Here is a 20,360-nt window from a genome sequence, read left to right as displayed (position 1 = left end):
AGGTACTTTGAGTGGGCTGGGAAAACCATTTCTAAAAAATCTGATCAAAAAATTTAAAAAAAACAGAAAATCGAAGTTAAAATGCAGCATGTGAACAAAAAATCACCAGCGAGAAAGCGAACTTTTGTTCAAACACCCGTTTCTCACTCTACTTAAAACTCAGATTGAAAAATATTTACGCTGCAAAACCACTTGCTTTTTCGCTCCACTTCCTGTTTCGGCGTGACCAAAATCATCGCTGCAATTTGACTTAAAAAATCATGAAATGAAAATGTGTGAACAATCTTAAACAAAGACAGCGCACCAATAAAATTCAAATACTTTGAATTGTAAAAAGACAGCGCCCGAAGCAATAAAAATTCTTTTAATTGTAGAAAAAATAGGAGCGCTATAAAAGCCGCCTGAGAAGCTGAGGCCGCTATTAATAAATAATATTTGCTCCATGGGCTCTAATGATAGATTACATTTGTATATTTTTCAGAACTATTTTGCTTCCTGCCTCTCTTACCATAGGTCGGAACCGTTAAGCGCTTCTGATGAAAATTTAATTAATCATAGACTTGAAAAAATGGAAAAAAGGGACCTGCTCCGCTGGTAATAAAGTATATTAAAGTGACATGACAACTAGACATCATCAAACTGTGCCTCTGTGTTGCCTTTAGACATGCTGGCCTGAGCTGCTTTGGCCACATCCTCACTCTGTAGCATTGACAAGTTCCACGTCCGCTAAAACAAGCAAATACAGACATGACTAAAAATTAGAAAATATAAACCAATTTGTCCAGAGTTGCAACTTCGAGAAAGGCACCCCTTATCAAAAAGGTTTATTTTTCCTGTTAATTCCGTTACAAGCGAATGTTTGAGAATCATACCTCAAATAAAAAATCTGTTCAGTTCAAAAAAATTGTGGCACACCCGGGAAATTAGTCTAATGCCAACAGCTCGAAAACAATATAAAAATACTCATATACCCCATTATAATCACACTAGCGATAGGGTAGTAGTTCGGTTCTCCAAAATAAGCAATTGCACTAAAGAATTGCTCAAAATCGGTTTTACCTTCAAGAGGCTGTTTTTCACCATGTATTTTTTCCATTCTATAACTCAGCGTCCTCATTCTGAATATTTTTTGAGCTGTGCAAAAGTTTGCGATGATTGAACGTTTAATACGGGCTCAAACTAATTAAATTTTTTTCTACCACAAATTTAGCAAAAGTATTTCTTCCAAAAAGACGGACAAGGCAGTACAATAGAAGCGGAAACAAAGAATTTGTTACGTCATGTTGCTTTAGTTTACGCATGCAGTGGATTATTTCACTGCCTTGACCTTGTCAAGGAAATGTTTTAGTGAAAACAAAAGTCAACTTGAAAACTATTGATAAATTCTTCGCGGTAGAAATAATTGCGGCTCTATCCCATTATCCAATTAGTAAGATCACAATCGCAAGTGTCTCGATCAATCGATCCAAGTCAATGTACATTTTATACTCGCTTCAAAAGAATGCATAACTCAGATGAAAGTCAAGCCAGTTTCCGTTGTTGACAAAATAAATGTAATAAAATGAAGCCCAGCGATGAGGATGTCGTGACATCTACATGATCAGACAGACATCTACACTCAATTAATATTTCATAGACAAGGATGATATTTGAGACAAAATCTTGCAGAAGGCTCGATTTTTTTGCAACTTACAACTTGATCTAGAGAATCTTGCACAGTGTGGTCTCTGGCATAAACCAAAGCCTTTTTAGTCCCTTGTACGGCAATGGGGCTCTTGGCTGCTATCTTTTCTGCTAGGCAGATTGCCTCGTTCAACAGGGTGTTTCTGTCTGTCAATACTTGGGAGACTAGACCATGCCTCAAAGCTTCGTCGCTTGTCACTTTTCGAGCAGTGTAAGATATCTCCCTCATGAAGCTAAACAAAACTCGATTTGTACACTTAGAGACTACTAAAGCTCTAAGAAATCTGTTCAGTGACTCACTGCCCCGCTGGCTCGTTTATCTCGTTTTTGAGGACGAAAAGTCAAATGGTCCGACGAAAAAGATTATCAGACGAAAAGTTGGGATTGTAAAAATTTTTAAAAATGCCAGAAAAACGACATTTAGAATGGCCGAAGTTATATTTTTAATATAATTGAAAACATTTCAAAAATCAATTTGACCATCAATTTTATCAAAATTTTTTAGTTTTAAATTTTTAAGTTTAACATTAAAGTTCTCTTCGTATCAGTAATAACAAGACTAGACCAACGCGTATCCCTCAGAAAATTTTGATAAACAAAAAGATTTTTAGTGCCTTGTACCTCACCGCGGCGTTTTCCTATTATTCAGGTATAGTCAATTGAACTTTGATTGGACTTGTTTTCACTAAGTCTTGAGCGAATCAGCGCAGAAAACTTACATATTTTAAATAACTCAGCAATATTGTTTGATACATTTGTTTGAGAAAAAAAATACCTGGCAGTTAGCCGGAAAACAGCTGCTATAGATTGACATCGAGACAAGATAAGCAAAGAAAGTACAAAAAAGATAAGAGGGATTAGGAGCACGGTTAATAAGCACTTAACCTGGTAACACATACTTTTGAATACAAAGCTTAAGAAACGTGCATCTAAAACTGGGCCCTACGGGTGTATCCCGTTAATAATTTTGATTTCTATTTTGACCCCATTAATTCAGATTCCCTTTCTGAGCAACCTAACTGCCTAAACGCGGTTAATGATCAAGAATGAAATCAACATTAGTGAAGTCATAAAGAAGATGCCACGAAAAGATTTCACGTCACTGCTAAAAACGCAGCAAAATTAGGCAGAGCTGAAAAAAAAATTTTAACGTAGTTTAAAAAAATTACGGAAACAACTCGAAGGGCAGTCCTCGCGAAAAATGGGCTTTGAAATAATTAAAAATACTAGAACACTATCAACAAAATATACTTATTTCGAATAACCAATGATAAAACAGCAGAAATTTTAAATAGTAAAATTCAATTATTTCATCATATAATATTAGAACACAAAAAAAGCTTTTTCTAGGCAAACTGGAAAATTAGACTGCTCACACAATCTCAGACAAGCTGTAGTAGAATCACAAAGTTCACTAAACTCTTAAGAAATCAAGGACGTTAACAAATAAAATTGGGAAAATTAGTTACAATTTTCTCAATTTTTCCACATATTACTTCAAAAGCTGCTTTGGACAAGCCGGAGAGTAAAATGCTCAAAACTCAAATAGCATACGAGCAATATGTATCTATTCAAATACCAATTGAAGCAATAAAACAACGTGCTAAAAACTCCTAAAAAACCTAAAATTCCAATAAACGGTCAAAAATCTAGTAGATCAAAACTCAATTGAAGTCCCAAAACATTTTGACAACTTGTCAAAACCTTCTTAATATAGCTCATCGAAAATATTAAAGCAAGCATAAACTGAAACAAAAAAAAACATTGAGGAGCCGCTCTTGAACAAAAATTTCGCTTTCGAAAATGTTTCGTGCAATAATTTCTCGCTCAGTTGGCAAAATCTTGAAAACAAAAACCAATCAATTAACGCAACTCTCAAAAACTTTTCAGTCCCACTCTTAAAAACTTTTCAGTTAAATCAGTACCCCTTTTCACGCTTTTTCATTTCTGATTCAAATAAAAAGCTTCAAAAAAGAAACTTCTACAACACTCCTGTTGAGTAGTAAAAACAGGAGCGTATTAAAAGCCAACATTTGACCAAAACTCACGCCAAAGAGCGCAAAAAAGGTAATCACGCTATATCGAAGACAGTTGCGAACAAATTGAAGATTGATTCAAAAGTTGCAAGAAAACTGTGGCATCTGTCACATTCGATAATTGGACATAAATTCGCTAACAAACTCATCTGAAAAAACTAACATACCCGGCAGTTTGGCGAAAAAAGCCTCCATTAATTCCCAAACCTCGGTTGTGATTGAAACAGAAAAAACTGAAGCTGATTGTGGTACCACAACACGTTTTAGGTGAGAGCCATTTTGATTGGATTTCGTAGTTAGAGTTTCTGCTTCTCAATGAGAGGATACAGGATTCGTTAACAATACCTTTAAATATTATACCTGGTAACTCAGACTAAAAAGAGCAGAGTTAAAATACAGAGTATCCATAACCGGTCTCCAACTTCATACTGACTCCAAGTTGAACGAATGAAACAAAGCTGCACAAAAACCAAGCAAAGGCAAATTGGGCTATGCCCAAACAAAATGATTAAAAACTCATACTATAGTCCTCGGCACCGTCATAATAAAAGATGAGAAATCAACTAACAATTTTTTCTCTCAAATTAAAAAAAACAGCAGAATCACTCCTGAATTACAAACCATAGAATCGAAGCATCTGAATGCAATACTAGCAGCCTCCTTGAAAGAACCGTCTCCGATAGCAAACAAATCGAATAGCATGACGTCGAATAATACTAAAAAATACACAGCTGGCAGATTGCCAGAAAAGTCGCAATAGCTTCGTAGATCTGCAGTCTCAAAAAATACAGTAATAAATACCAGACCAAAAAATACTCTTTTCATTAAGGATGAGATGTTATATTTTGACTAAGAATCTGTATAAGTTATTGCTGCCTCTATTAGTTGCTTTCAAATCACCTCCAGTTAGATTGACACACATTCACTTAACCTTATCTCTTTGAATTAATCACAGAAAAGTCGATTTCAAAGTGAGGAAGTTATTTTTGAGAGAGGTAAGTCACGTGTGACCAAAATCCTAATCACGCGAGTGAAAAAAACCAGCTCCACTAAGAGTAAAAAATGAAGTCACGCACGCACTTCAATTGAAATTACATGAACGAATGAACCAACAGCAGATTTTAAGTGGTTGTGACGTCATATGGTCGGAACAAAAATCTTGACGAAATAAAAAAAACATAGCAGGAAAATTCCTGACGTTTAATTCAAAGAATTTTCATTGACTAAAGAAAAGCCAGCCCTAGAACGGACTATGAGTGAATTGGGAAAACCATTTCCAAAAACTATCAGATCAAAAAATTTAACAAAAACAAAATCAATGTCAAAATGCCGCATTGGAAAAAATCTACTAGCCAGAAAGGGGAATTTGGTTCAAACAAAACAGCCCGGCCTAAAATGAACTATGAAGGGAATGGAAAACAATTTAGAAAAAAAATTCAATCCGAAAAATTGGAAAAAAACAGTCAAAATCAAAGAGAAATTGCCCATGTGAACAAAAAACCACCCGTAAGAAAGCAAATTTTTGCTCAAACACCGTTTTCCCACTCCACTTCAAAATAAGAGAAAAAATTTTGCACAACCAAGCCTTTTCGCTCCACTTCCTGTTTCGGCGTGACCAAATTTACTACTCAAAATTTACTTCAAAAATCATGTAAATGTGTGCACAGATCATTAAAAAAACATAGCAGGACAAGTCCTGACGTACAATTCAAAAAATATTCAATGACTAAAAAATAGACCCCGAACGGACTATGAGTGATTAGGAAAACCATTTCCAAAAAAATCAGTTAAACACAAAATCAATGTCAAAATACCGCTAGCGATAATTAAAAACCACTAGCGAGAAATGTAAACTTGATTCTAAACTAGGCCTAGAATGAACTAACTATGAGAAAACCATCTAAAAAAAATCCAATCCAAAAAATTGAAAAAATAGGAAACACCAGAGGTAAATTGCCGGATATGACCAAAAAACCATTAGCGAGAAAGAGAAATTTTGTTCAAACACCGCTTTCTCAATCTACATAAAAAAATTCCACGCCGCAAAACGATTGGCGTTTTCGCTCCATTTCCTGTTTCGGCGTGACCAAAATTACTACTCCAATTTGACTTCAAAAATTATGAAAATGTGCGAACAGATCTTAAAATACAGCGCTCCGATACAATTTAAGTTATTTGAATTGTAAAAACCAAGAGAAGGCCGATAATAGCTCCAGCTCTTCATACTGTTTGTGAGGACAAAAAAACAAATGCCTCAGAAGAAAAATAAGTCCAGCAAAAAATCGCATAACACCGGACAAATTTAATTGCTACAAACTAGTAGCAACTTATGGAGACCATAAGCGGGTTGAGTAGCTAATGAGGTCATAGAAACAAAAAATATTCATACAAAAAAAAACCAATACAAAAGTATTGGAAAGTTGCCCCTTGTAGATTTACGTTGGTCACATCGTTACAAAATATTTCGGATGCTTAATAAGCAGAATTCTCAAAAGTAGTTTCCAATAACTATAACTAAGAATAAGATTAGTACTGATGCGCGGGTTAGTTTTTCTGTATACCCACAAAAATGTTTAGGAAAATTATTGCAGACAAAGTGAAAGGTGAACAAACAACATTTGGCAAAAAAACGACTTTTAAGAACGTCATTGAAAATAAGTGGCATCGAAGTCAACGAAACTCTCGTCAATGAAACTCGCAACTAATACGCGAACTCTTCAACGTCTATTGCACCATCTATCGATAAAAAGCATATATCTAAATAATGGAGAATTGCATCAACACGCAACAAAAGTAAAAACAAATGCAAGTAACAATCCAAACTTAAGAAATTGTCGGAAATAAAGTGTGTCAAAGCCAATTATATTAATTAGCAATTAACTTAAACCATTCAATAGCCTTAGTTATGCCTAATTGAACAACAAAGGCTGCCTTTCAATCAAGTGACTAACCGACAGGACAACAAACACCATTACAAAAACGTCGCATCGGAAAACATAGACGGCAGATTGCCAGAAAAAAGCCACCGTTGAGTCGCTTAATGCAGACCGGGATTGAAAAAGAAAAATCGACCAATTTTTTGTCTGTTTTTTTTTCAGGGTCAAAAACTGTTCTAATTTGGGGTGCAGTTGGATTCTTAAACTATACTTGATTCTTAACCTAATGCTCAATGACTTACTGACCGGGCTTTATCGGTTCATCCCGTCTCTTTTTACATTGACAGTATTGACCACATTGCGTAATTGAATGCGAGAAAGAAATTAAAAACCATTTAATGGAAACAGTATGAGAAGTAGGTCAGAAGTCATACGCGAAAATTGCGACTTATGTAAAACGAAAAACGTTATCGAAATAGAGCGAATTGAGAAAAAGGAGAGCGCCTAAAAATTAGCCGTTGAGAGGCTAGCGGAGGCTACTGATGGAAACAAAAAGACAAACAGTTACAAAAATTGCGTCAAACTGACCGAGAGCCATAACGTTGGAACACTTTACAAATTATCAAAAATGTGACAAAAACAAACCACTTAACGTCTGGCAAATCACTTTCGAACGACAGGCTAGGGTATTTCTTGTATATGTAGTTTAAAAATCCAAAATTTACCCTCCAGACAATAATTGTCTGCCTCGAGTGTTCCTCGACAAGCAGCAACAGAAACACAGGCTCAATAACAGCTATTTTAACAGCTAAGGGCAGTTGATCCCGCTTGTTTTGACAAAAAGCCGCATATCTCCAAAAAACGAAAAACATTGTAGAAACATAACGACTAACTTCGGGCGAACTGCTCTCAAAAAACAGGCGAGCGGTTGGTTTCGCCAGTAGCTAGCCAGGGTATAGTGAGGCTAGCTTTAGCTTAAATGAAGGAGGTGAGGTAAACGCAACGGGGGGGTCAAACTGAGCACCGCCCTTCACACCATGAGTATAAACCTCACAGTTTCAGTGAATCACACATTTCGAGACTAGTGAGCTGAAAAGCTCTAAGAGAAATTAATGTCCTCTGGGCACTACCTGTTCATCCTGTTTTTGAGTACAAAAAGTCAAATGGGTCAGAAGAAAATTCAGTCCAGCGAAAAATCGAAAAACAACACGGGACAAACATAATTGCTTCAAACTAGTAGCAACTTATGGAGACCATAACCTGGTTGAGTAGCTAATGAGGTCATAGAAACGAAAAAAATTCATACAAAAAAAAACACAATTACAAAAGTATTGAGAGTTGCCCCTAGATTTACCTTGGTCACATCGTTACAAAATATTTCTGATGCTTAATAAGCAGAATTCTCAAAGTAGCTTCGAATAACTATAACTAAGAATAAGATTACTACTGATGCGTGAGTTAGTATTTCTGTATACCCATAAAAACTATTGCAGACAAAGTGAAAGGACAACAAACAATATTTGGCAAGAAAACGATTTCCACGAACGTCATTGAAAAAAGTGGCATCGAATTCAACGAAACTCGCGTCAATGAAACTCGCAACTAATACTCGAACGAACTCTTCAAAGTCTATTGCAATATCAATCAATAAAAAGCATATATCTAAATTATGGAAAATTGGGTCAACACGCAAAAGTTAAAACAAAAGCAGGTTACAATCCAAAATTCAAAATTTGTTGAAAATAAATGGTGTCAAAGCCAATTATATTTATTAGCAATAAACTTAAACCATTCAATAGCCTTAGTTATGCTTAATTGCACAGGAAATGATGCCGTTCATTGATCTGTAAAACCGACAGGAAAACAAAAAGAACAACTTTGCATTGGAAAACATAGCCGGCAGATTGCCGGAAATTAGCCACCGTTGACGCGCTTGATAAACATTGGGATTGAAACAAAAAAGAAATCGACCAAATTTTTCTGTTTTTTAGTGTCTAAAAACCATTCTAAATTGGCGCAGTTGGATTCTAAAACTATAAATAATTCAATATCTTAACTGTAAGCCAATAAGCTTAATGCCAATGTCAGCCAGCAAATACACTAATGAACTTTGGTAACCTAATGTTCAATGACTTACTGACCGCGCTTTATCGGTACATCCCGTCTATTTTGAACTTTTGACCTTGACACTATTCACCACATTTCGTAATTGAATGCGTGGGAGAATTTAAAATCCATTTAATGGAAACAGTGAGTGAAGTAGGTCAGAAGTCATACGCGAAAATCGTGACTTATGTAAAACGAAAAACGTTATCAAAAGGTAAAGCAATGTTAAAAAACAAAGCAAGACAAGTCCTGACGTACAATTGAAAAAATTTTCATTGACTAAACAAAAGACTAGACCTAGAAGTTAAAATGCCGCATGTGAACAAAAAAACCACCAACGAGAAGGGAAATTTTGGTTCAAACAAAAAAACAAGGCCTAGAGTGAAAAAAGTAAAAACTGAAAATTAGAGTGAAAAAATTTTACGCCACAAAATCACTAGCTTTTTCGCTCCACTTTCTGTTTTGGCGTGACCAAAATCACTACTCCAACTTGACTTTAAAAATCTTAAAATGTCTGAACAGCACCCCATTAAAAAAGACAGCACCCCAATACAATTCAAATTCTTTGAATTGTACAAAAAGGAGAGGGCCTAAAAAAGCCGTTGAGAGGCTGACGGTGGCAATTAAGAAATATCGCAAAAATCACAAACGCCCATTATCTTAAGATCGTTACAAATTGTAATTCAGATTTGATTAAAGATCTCAACGTCTCAAATGAATGCTCTCTCGAATTCCGTGTTCTCATCCGTCCACGTGCTAAATTTCGTCTTCTAAATACGACATCAGCTTCTAAATCTTAATGGGCATAAAAATTCCGTAAGTTGATACCAATGTTAAATTATCGCTTGAATGATCCAAATGGACGGAAAAACGGCTATCTAGATGCACAATTGTCAATTTTTTTCATCAATAAAACTTTCTCTCGCCGAGCAAAAAGTAGTTCACACAGCAATTTTTACTCACTTTTACGTTTAGGGCAAAGCTCCGTCTGAAAACAGTACTTCTGGTTAAAAAAAGAACATCAAATACTCATCTTCAAGTCGTAAAAAGAAAGCGCCCCAATACAATCCAGATTCTTTGGATTATAGAAAAGTTAGCACCGCAATAATAACAGGCTGAGATGAGTCTGACCGTTAATAACGTATAACACATCGTTTTAAATACTTTTCGGGCAGTCTCAACTTATCACGTTCTCTAGCAGTGATTTCTCTGTCAGGCCCAACCTGTCATTTGCAACAATTTTAGGCATCCTTTGAAGCACTCCTACATCTGCAGCTATTCCAATTTCTACCTCTTTCAGTTGAAACCACGCATCGGATGTACAATAACGCATGTCGCAAGCAGTGATCAAATTGAGACCTAAGATGAAAACAACACTACCAGAGCTAAAAAATGCAATTAGTAAAGTTATTGGGGTGAGATTGTATTACCTGCTCCAATGCACCCATTGTGAACAGCAGCAATTACTGGTTTATTACACTAAAACGTGTCATCTTAAGTCATGCAAACACAAGATCTCGAAATTTAAAAGATAATAAAAACCTGCTCAAGTGCTGTAATATCATCCTGGAATTTCTTTACAATTTGTTCCGCAAAAAAGGCACGTCTTGCTACATCCGATTTGGTAGCCATTGCTCCAGCAATATTCTGCACAAAGTCTGACAGATCAATTCCTGTAAATTCAAAGTGATATTTAATCCTAACATAAAACGCCAACTACAAAAAAAAGTTGAAATTGTAGTTACAGGACAAAAACACGAACCTTAATCGAAACTACAAAGAATGAAGTTCATAGAAAGATCCTGATACGCGATTACGCTCGCTATTATGATAATATTCACTCACAGTAAGATTCAATTTTCTGTCTGGCTAATTGATTCAGTAAAATGGAAACTTACCATTTACTTATGCATTCAAATGATCTTTTACATAAACAATTTCACCGTCATATTCACTTTATTTTCTGAAAACTTTGGTTTGCTTTGAAAGCCTGATAATAAATGAGAAGTAATATGGGCCAGTTGGTACACATTCGAGAAATTTATTATCCAGCTTGATCTTCAATAATATCAGTGCATCAAATAAAGATTAAAAATGCTGCACTAATTTTCTCATAATTAAACGTTTGAAAAAAATTGAATTAGCTTAATCTGCTGGCAAAAAAACAGTACTAGTCCTTATTCTAGTCGTTTTTTGCTCTTTTCAAAAAATTATAATTGACCACTGCAAACAACCCCAAACGCCTATGGTAACACTGATGATGCGGGTATTTAAATGCGATTGTATCCCAAAATGCAAATCTACGAAGACATTTTGAACACAAAAAAGAACAATTCGTTCACCAAACTAGGCAGTTCCAGAAAAAAACGGATAAAACAAATCAAAGAACAAAGCCGGCAGATTGCCGGAAAATAGCCCCGATTGACGTTTGTGGCCTTCCATGAATTTAAACAACTAAAGAACTAAGATAGACAGATTGACCACCAGTCCTTTGATACGCCACTAGACTAATTGGGTTAGATCCGGACTATGACACACGCTCTATAAGGAAAAAGCCCTAAGAGCTTTTTCAAAATTAATATTCGAAATCAAAAACTCAAGACTCTAATAATCCAGAATTAGAGCATATACGTTTGACAATACTTAGATGCATACTATTGATCTTCAACTAGTAAACTTTCATAAAATTTAACAAAAACACTAGTAAACTTTCATAAAATTTAAGTGATTTCAGAAGTCATTTTTTAGTGAAGTAAGTCACGCAATTGACCTGAAAGCAGAAAAAATGATGTCACACACACAAAATTCAACTGCAAGGCAGTATTAGTCACTGAAATTGAAAAAGTCAATTTCAAGAAGTCAGTCGCAAGAATCATCAACGGAGACGACGAATTAAAAAACATAGCACGACAAGTCTTGACGTATAATTCAAACAATTTTCATTGAATAATCAAAAAACTAGACCTAGAACGGACTATCAGTGATTTGGGAAAACCATTTCTAAAACAAATAAGATCAAAAAATTTTTTAAAAAAAGAAAATCAATGTCAAAATGTCGCATGTGAACAAAAAACCAGTAGCGAGAAATGGAAATTTGGTTCAAACAAAAAAATTAGGCCTAAAATGAACTATGAATGAAATGGGAAACCTATTTAGAAAAAAAATCCGATCAAAAAATCAAAAAGCAGAGAATTAAAGTGAAATTGCCGCATGTGAACAAAAAACCACTACTGAGAAAGCTAATTTTTGATCAAACACCCTTTTATCACTACTTTAAAATTAGAGCGAACAAATTTCACCCCGCAAAACCACTAGCTTTTTCGCTCCCCTTCCTGTTTCGGCGTGACCAAAAGCACTACTCCAATTTGACTTCAATTGAAAATGTGTGAACATATCTTAATAGAAACGGCGCCCCAATACCATTCAATTTCTTTGAATTGCAAAACACGATGTCCCCTATAATAACCGCTATCGCTTCGTAGCTATTCATAAAACCAAGCGCATTGCTGTGGAATGACAAGTGCGGCGATTTAATTTATAGGGGGCATAGATTAGAAGTGTTTTATGGGTGCAAGAAACGACCGCACAGGGGTTTGAACCCCGGACATTCAGGATGGCTGTGTGACTATGTTTAATCACTAAGATAAATGTTTTTGATTCTCTTTCCCTCACAATTACTCATATATCAGCAACGAACTATATTTCAAAATAAAAGCAACTTAGATCCCTCAAAAATTAAGAACAAGCCTGAAAAAAGTCACTCTGGAGGCCAAAGAATGTTCAGAACAAAAGCGCAAAAACGATCAAGCGAAAAAATTTGCTTAAAAAACATGACCGGACTAATTCCAGAAACCACTGCAAGACGCCTTTGCCAAGAAAACAGCCTCTCAAATATCAAATACCTAGTTTCTGATGGCAGTAAACATCAACGAAGAGAAAAAGCAATCTATTGAAGTAACATAAATTATAGCTAAATTAATCCGAATTAAGAAATTTCATTTACGTTTTCAACTTAAATTGCTCACACATCTTTGGACAAGTCAAGATAAGCACACCAACTCTTCCAGACTCAAATTTTAAAAAGAAGGTAAAAAACTTAAAATTTAGGGAAAATAATCTATTTTTCTCAAATTTTTGTCCAATAAAAAATTGATCTGTAGTAAACAATCTCTATTGAATTTGTATTCTAAACTAGCGACAATCAACAGGCTTAAATTCAGTTGGAAGTTATAGCAATAAAACACATAAATGTGCCATAAATTGCTAAAATAGGTATTAAACAAGGGAAATAGTTAAAACCATAATATTAGCGTAAAACTCCCTGTATTATGAAAAAGCTTCACTGCAAAAACGGGAATTTATACCTTTATTCAATAAGATCTTTTCGACAACAAAAAATACTCTTTTCGCTTCACTTTTAGAATTTGTTCACCGAAAGTTTATTCAATCTCAGGAGTTCCAATTTTCTTGCTCGCTCACGTATTTAAAAACACAGAAAACCATAACGCCTCGTCGAGTCGTAAAAACAGAAAACCGCAATGCCTCTGCGAATCGTAAAAACAAAAACCGTATGCCTCTGCGACTCGTAAAAAATAAACATACGTTTTCAATAACCGCTTCGAACTTCGTTCCGAGAGCAATTAAAATCATCAAAAAAAGTGTGTTGTGAAAAGGCCTGTAAACTGCGCGTGAGCTGAGTAGAGGATGACAAAATGGCCGTCATTTTGATAGCACGTCAAATAAAAAAAATGACTAGTAATACTACTTACTTTTGAGAAACAATTAACCTATTAAAATGTCTACCAGCAAAGCACTCACCTACCACTTTCCAGATTATTTCTTAAAATATCAGGAACACAACCGTCCTACATTTTTGCTTTGCAAACTTTAAAAACATTTTGGTAACTACTGAAACCAAAACCACAAATTTATATTATCGCTTAGTGGATATGCCATTGGAGTCTGAGCCCCGCAGTTGGATTCTTATGTTGGCACGGCAGTTTTCGCAAATACAAATGAAAATCCATGAGCAAGGATTCAGTTCATTCCAGTTTCTCTCAAAAAAATCCAATATGTACTGAATCAGTCTGTTTTTCAAATTCTCGTTGAAGAAATCCACTTGTACGACATTCAATCGAGAACATCTTCGATATCAAAAACGTTGCCGCTGTATTTCATATTTAAACTCTCTCCTCCTTCCATCTGTTCCAACTATTTGAAAATCTTCAGAGAAATCAACGTCGTATTTTCCAATCGTAAAACTACTAAACATCAGTTCGTCCTTTCAGACTTTAAAAGAGAGTGATGTCAAAACATTCTCTTGCTTGAGGGCCACTTTGTCCCCTCCTTCCCCACGAATCCATGTCACAACCTTTTCTGGAATGTTTCAAGCATGAAGAGAATTCAGATCACCTCAGCTCCCACCACTCGGAAGCAAAGAAAGAGTAGGCCATATCACTGCTCAATACAAATGGACCTTTAATTCAAATGTCAGTAAAGATGCGGTACGTCACCGCAAGAGGAAAAAGGTTTTCATGGCTTTACGAATTTTAAACTTAATATTTTGCTCCTATATAGGCTCTCTGCAATGAAAAGACAAACATCTTTTAACGGTGTCTTCGCCTTGATCTCATTGTAGTACTAATTGCTCTGAAATGATGTTTTCAGAGCTGATGCATTTTAAGCACAGAGCCATTGAAACATTGCCAATAAGTTGCTTTATTTTATTGGATACAAATAATTACACAAAAAGAACTAATTTTCAATACTGGCGTTCAGATTTTAACCATTTTCCTTTAAATTTTGTATTTCAATCTTAACGAAGGTAACTAAAAACAAACTATTATAGGCCTAACGACGTTACACGTCAAACATTAATTTGGCTACTGGACGTCCACTCGAAAGCTGTTGGGGTAGCTGAGCTGGGTATTAATAGTCTCATTATCAATTTATAGTCTGTTAATTCAATTACCGGATCGTTTTCGAGTGGATTTTCATTTTTGCGGACGACCTAAAATTCCTAGCCATCGGTAAATCAAAGGAAGAAGTCCAAACTGATATAAAAAGAATTGGGAAATGGGTCAAATCAAATAAAATGAAACTAACAGTGATAAACCGAACACGAGTACCTTTGCCTCAAACGCTGAAGAGTAAAGCAAACGCAAGAATCTCGAATGTCCCTTCAAAGACGGACAACACCACGTTTGGACTTGTAAAAAGTTCAAATCAATGAAAGTAAATGAACGACGCGAGCAAGTCCAGAAGTTCCGACTGTGTTTCAATTGTTTGAAACCAGGTCACATGTCGAAGGACTGCAAGTTTACATGTAGTTTACCCAGCTGTGGAAGGCGACACAACAGTTTTTCACAGCAACTTACTGAAGAAGGATACCACAAAGAATGTCTCAGATGCTACAACGGCAGTAATAACTAACATCACCCAAGGAGGACTCCCAGTGGTACGAATCAAGCTGACAAACAGACTTAAGCCTAAATGTTCTAGCAATGTGTGATTCAGGGTCTTCGGTTTCATTTGTAGACAAGTCAGTGGTGTCTAAACTTCAACTTCAAGGCCGAAAAGCGTCCTTATCAGTAGCAGGGATCCATGGCTCACAAGATGTCAAGACTGAAATAGTGCCGATAGCTGTTTCAGCGCACGAGAAGTCCCCACCATTGACAACCGTGCAATTCTATGTGCACAAGTTGGGTGACCAGATTGTGGAGCTGCAAAAGTTGAAAGACCGTTACCCACACCTGAGGAACTAAACGAGGTTCAAGTGATTCTTGGACAAGATTGTTACGACATTCATCACCCTTTTGAATTCAGAAGACAAAGCTGAACCAAGACCGGCTGGGCCTTAAATGGTTTGCTACCAGCGAAGCAGGCAGCAACTCTTGCCACAACAGCAACATCAATTGCAGATGATAAACTAGCAAACCAGTTAAGTGGTGGGATATCGAGTCCAACGCTTCAAACTGCGATGTTACCGGACATTCAAAAGAAGAGCAACGATCAATCAAGACGGAGCAAACAACGCGATTCAAAGGTGAAAGTTACAAAGTACGACTTCTGTGGCGAGAGGACGAAATTAGTTGCCAAACAATTACTCTGCAATGGGGCAACTCAAGTCTCTAGAACGGCACCTGCAGAAAGACGAAACGCTAAAAAAGCGCTATATAGAAACCATTGACACGGATGTCAATGATGGATACGTTCGGAAAGTTGAGCAAACTGAACTGAATGAAACCAAAGACAAGACAAACTGCAATGGTATTTACATCATCCTGTCATAAACCCTCAAAAACTTGACAAAGTCAGAAGAGTATGCAACGCAGCAGCAAAGTATCAAGGCGTAGCACTGAACGATAAACTTCTATCTGGACCAGACCTGCTGCAGAGTCTGATCGGAATTATTTTCGCTTCCGAGAACCCCCAATAGCTTTATCAGCAGACATAGAAGCGATGTTTCTTCAAGTCGGTGTCCAAAACCATGACTGCCGATGCTTACAATTTCTCTGCCGAGAAGATCCAGAGCAGAGGATAGAAGTCTACGAGTATAGACGACACGTTTTTGGGGCGAAAAGCTCGCCGACTTGGGCAAATTACGCATTCAACGACGAAAGTATCGTCAGAACGGTTCAGCGAAACTTCTACATGGACGAATTCGTAAAGTCAGTCAGAACCCCTCAAGAAGCAATCGAAATCTACCAGAAAGTCAGAGACATCCTCATCAAAGGTGGATTCAATTTGACGAAATGGATAACAAGTGACGATGAAGTCAAGTCACAGCTCCCAGAGACAGACAGGTCAACGAAAGTTGTGAAAACTATCGAAGCAGAATCACAATCATCTTCAATCTTAGGACTCCACTGGAATGTGGACACAGACAGTCTCGTTGTCTGTCGTGGAACTGAGAAAGAAGTTCTTGCAAAAATAACTCAGAGAAAAGTCCTATTGTTTGACTCAGCAGTGTTCGACCTGCATGGGATATGTTCACCCTTCACCATACGAATGCGGTTTCTACTCAAAAGCATCTGGGCAGCAATCGGTCAAACAAGGGACAAACAGTTATCAGCCGAACACTCAAAACTATTCAGTGATTGGTGCTCTGAGTTGAGAGAAATAAGGAAAATGTCGATAAATCGACTTTATTTTACGGTTGTACGAATTTGAGACTACACATTTTCACAGACACGTCAGAAGAAGCGATGTACATCGTGGCATATCTGCAAGACAAAGGAACGTTGAAACTCACCTTTGCGATAGGAAAATGCCGTGTGGCACCCCTCAGACATATGACAATACCAAAGTTAGAACTTCAAGCCGCAGTCTACGGAGTTCGTCTCAGAAAGCAGATATTAGCGAACATAAATGACAAAATCTATCATTGGACCAACTCAACAACAGTGCTACAGTGGCTACAAGCAGCGGACAAGAAACAACAAATGTTCGTTGCGAACAGAGCAGACGAAATACTGGAGAACTCATCGATGGAACAATTGAGACACGTCAAAGGTGTCGAAAACCCTGCCGACATCGGAACCCGATGAATGTCCACCGAAGGCCTCTAGGAGTCCGTATGGCTAAACGGGCCGGCATGGCTACAGCGGAGTGAAGATAACTGGCCAAAGCCATGGTGTCAAGAGAACGAACTAAAACCCTAGCAAGTTACCAGTACTGTAGCAACAGAAACAAAATTAGACCAACTATTTTACTGGAGACAATACATTACCTTCAACCGAATCAGAAACTTCATTGCCTACTGCATGAGGTTCAAGACGAAGCAGAGAGGACCCCTCAAAGCAGACGGAATTCATCAAGCAGAACAAATACTTTCGATTTGTTGAAAACGAAAGCTTCCCGAATGTTTCGAAGTCGATAGCAAACAGTAAAAAACCTCCAAAACATTGAACATCGCCAAGTTCTCACCCTTCATAGAGGAAGATGGAACGATCAGAGTGAAAGGTCGACTGAAGCATTCAAACCTTGATTACAATGCAAAACACCCAATATTGTTAACCGCGAAACACCCAGTTGTACAACTTCTGTTGGAGAAAGCACATCAAGACAAGCTACATGAGGGCACAGAATACGTGAGAAACATGCTTCAGCAAGAGTACTGGATCATAGGGTTGAGAAATGCGTTAAAAAATCAAGTCGAGATTTATCAAATGCAGACACAGAAACGCCAACCCAATCCACCCCCCGATGGCAGACCTACCCAGGGAACGACTTGATGAACATGTGTTCCCATTCACCCATACCGGAGTCGACTACTTCGGACCCTTCGAAGTCAAGTCTCTACGATGTACCATGAACAGATGGTGCTGCCTCGTCACTTGCCTGACAACCAGAGCAGTACACATCGGAGTTGCACAGTCATTGGACACCGAGTCATGTCTAGCTGCAGTGACAAGATTCATTGCAAGACGTGGCTACCCCAGCACCATCATTAGTGGCAACGGAACGAATTTCGTTGGAGCAGCCAATGAGCTGAAAGCATTCATGAACGAGTGGGACAAAGCTAAGATTGAAAGTGACTTAGCACAGAAAAGATTGTTCGGAAATTCAATCCTCCCGGAGCTCCTCACATTAGTGGAATCTGGGAAAGATTGGTTCAAAAATGCAAGAACGCCATGATTGCAATTTTGGACAACCGAAGCCTCACCAACAAGGTACTCAGCACAACGATATATCTTGTGGAACAAACACTCAACGCAAGAACCCTGACAGCAGTAAGTGATGACCCTGAAGATTTGACGGCACTCACGCCAAATCATTTCTTGCTAGGACAAGAGAACGCGAGTGCACCATTCATGCCATCCAGTGAACGCTACCATGAACTGAGAAAATCTTTCAAAACGGCTCAAGCATATGCCGACATGATCTGGAAAAGATGGACTCGCGAATACCTTCCACAATGGAAACAGAGATCGAAGTGGTCAAAAGAACATGTGCGAAACTTGAAAGAAGGCGAGTTAGGATGGCTAGTAGATGACTCTGTGAAACGCTGTGAGTACACATTAGGACGAATTATTGAGATCTTCACTGGCAACGACGGTGCTGTGAGATCAGCGAGAGTCAAAATGGCACATGGAGAGCTAAACCTGCAGGTAGTGAAGTTAGCGCCAGTATTTTACGATGGTGTTTCCGAGATCGAAAACAGGCCCGGCGATGTTGGCGCCACTTCAAATCAGCTACGAAAGCCATCAGACAGCAAGAAATAACGTTTGAAACTGAAAAAAATTGAAATTTTTCAAAACTCAAAACTGGTCAAAACTGAAAAGTTAGGACCGAAATTTTGTACACCCCCCATTTTTTGGAAGGAAAAAACCTGAGCAACACGAGCTTATGACACACGGTTAGCGTTACCTCTAAGCTACTCATGGACCCAACGAACGTTATTGCATCAGACCCACAAGTGTGGCTATTACCACTTTATGATGCAAAATTGGCATTTTTTGATATTTCGTTATTCATTGTTAAATTTCTTAAATTGTTTATTTTATGATACTTTAGGTGATCATTAAAGGTCAAATACAATACATTCGAGGCATTTAGAGCCACGTAAAAACCATCCGTGCTTATGTCAACAAAATTAGATATTGCAGTAAATTGGCATTTACTATGTAAACAATGACCTAAATCATTTTCTTGATTAACCAATCAGAAACCAGTAGAGATGATGTTATAAATGACAAATATTTGATTATTAAATTAAATCCAATTGTTTGAATAGTGAAACCGAGATGTATTTAGAACTATTAGAAACTGTTATGCGGAGCAGTTGGCTCTCAGATTGACTAAAATTTGATTCTATAACAACTTTTGTCTCTTTTGCTAAGTTTTGCTAGATCTTAAGATCTAGCGAGTTTTAAGTTAGTTGAGCTTACTTGACGAGAAGTTAGCAACAATACTAACTACTGGCTTAAGCCTTACAAACTTCAGCACGAGATTGAACATAGATTATCAATAACGATTTTCTTAACTTCAATCAACAAAATTGAAGTTACAGTCCTTTAATACGTCCGAGCGACTAATTGCTTCTGCAAGATTAGGCAATCGGATTCAGTGAAAAACCAGGCCGACGTAAAGCTCGAGAACCAGGCTGTGATATATCGGTTCCGCTGAGAGTCTTGAGCAGCCGCAACAATACGTTTTCTTCATGTTGCTACTTCTTTTACCATTACCAACTTTTAGATCTATGCACTCCCGACAAAGTTACAGAAAACGTAAAATTACACAGCAAATCATTATGTAAACATAACCTCCTCTTCTAGTCGTAAAAAGACGCACATAATTACAAAAATTGCTTCTCTGAGAGCAATTAAAAAGATGGATGAAACACAGCAAACAGCTGAAGTTAACCAAAATCTCCAAAACATTTGAAAATGTTAACTTTTCACTCTATTGCTTAACAAACGATTAATTAGACTCAAAGCACTTAAAAAATACGACATTTAACTTTTTTGCCCAGCGCAAAAAAAAACCTGAAAAATCTGAAGTGATAAGCAAAGTTGTATTGAACATAACCGACTAAACGTCGGAAGAATTGCTCTCAAACGACTAGTGGGAGCTCTAATCAATTGCAGCCTGCTTCAGTCGGGGGAGGGAGAGCCTAAATGGGACTAAGATGTTAAATAGTAGGCTTCAAATAACC

General features: G+C 37.2%; 1 protein-coding gene across 2 annotated transcripts in view; it reads right to left on the bottom strand.

Moving 5' to 3' along the window:
- Window positions 1–528: 528 nt before the first annotated feature.
- Window positions 529–20,360, bottom strand: part of LOC142334606 (delta(3,5)-Delta(2,4)-dienoyl-CoA isomerase, mitochondrial-like) — a 440,398-nt gene continuing 420,566 nt past the window's right edge. For both annotated transcript variants that reach the window (XM_075382773.1, XM_075382774.1), the window contains exons 4-8: window positions 10,244–10,374; window positions 10,132–10,180; window positions 9,925–10,060; window positions 1,694–1,916; window positions 529–726 (exon numbers count right to left, since the gene is read on the bottom strand). In XM_075382773.1, the coding sequence (XP_075238888.1) occupies window positions 625–726; window positions 1,694–1,916; window positions 9,925–10,060; window positions 10,132–10,180; window positions 10,244–10,374 (641 nt within the window). In that variant the 3' untranslated portion in view covers window positions 529–624. The remainder of the gene's footprint in view (window positions 727–1,693; window positions 1,917–9,924; window positions 10,061–10,131; window positions 10,181–10,243; window positions 10,375–20,360) is intronic.

Source organism: Convolutriloba macropyga, chromosome 2, assembly GCF_964194025.1.
Source record: "Convolutriloba macropyga chromosome 2, txConMacr16.3, whole genome shotgun sequence".
Lineage (NCBI taxonomy): Eukaryota > Metazoa > Xenacoelomorpha > Acoela > Convolutidae > Convolutriloba > Convolutriloba macropyga.
The sequence above is the reverse complement of the archived record's forward strand: the minus strand, read 5'-3'. Positions and strand labels throughout refer to the sequence as shown.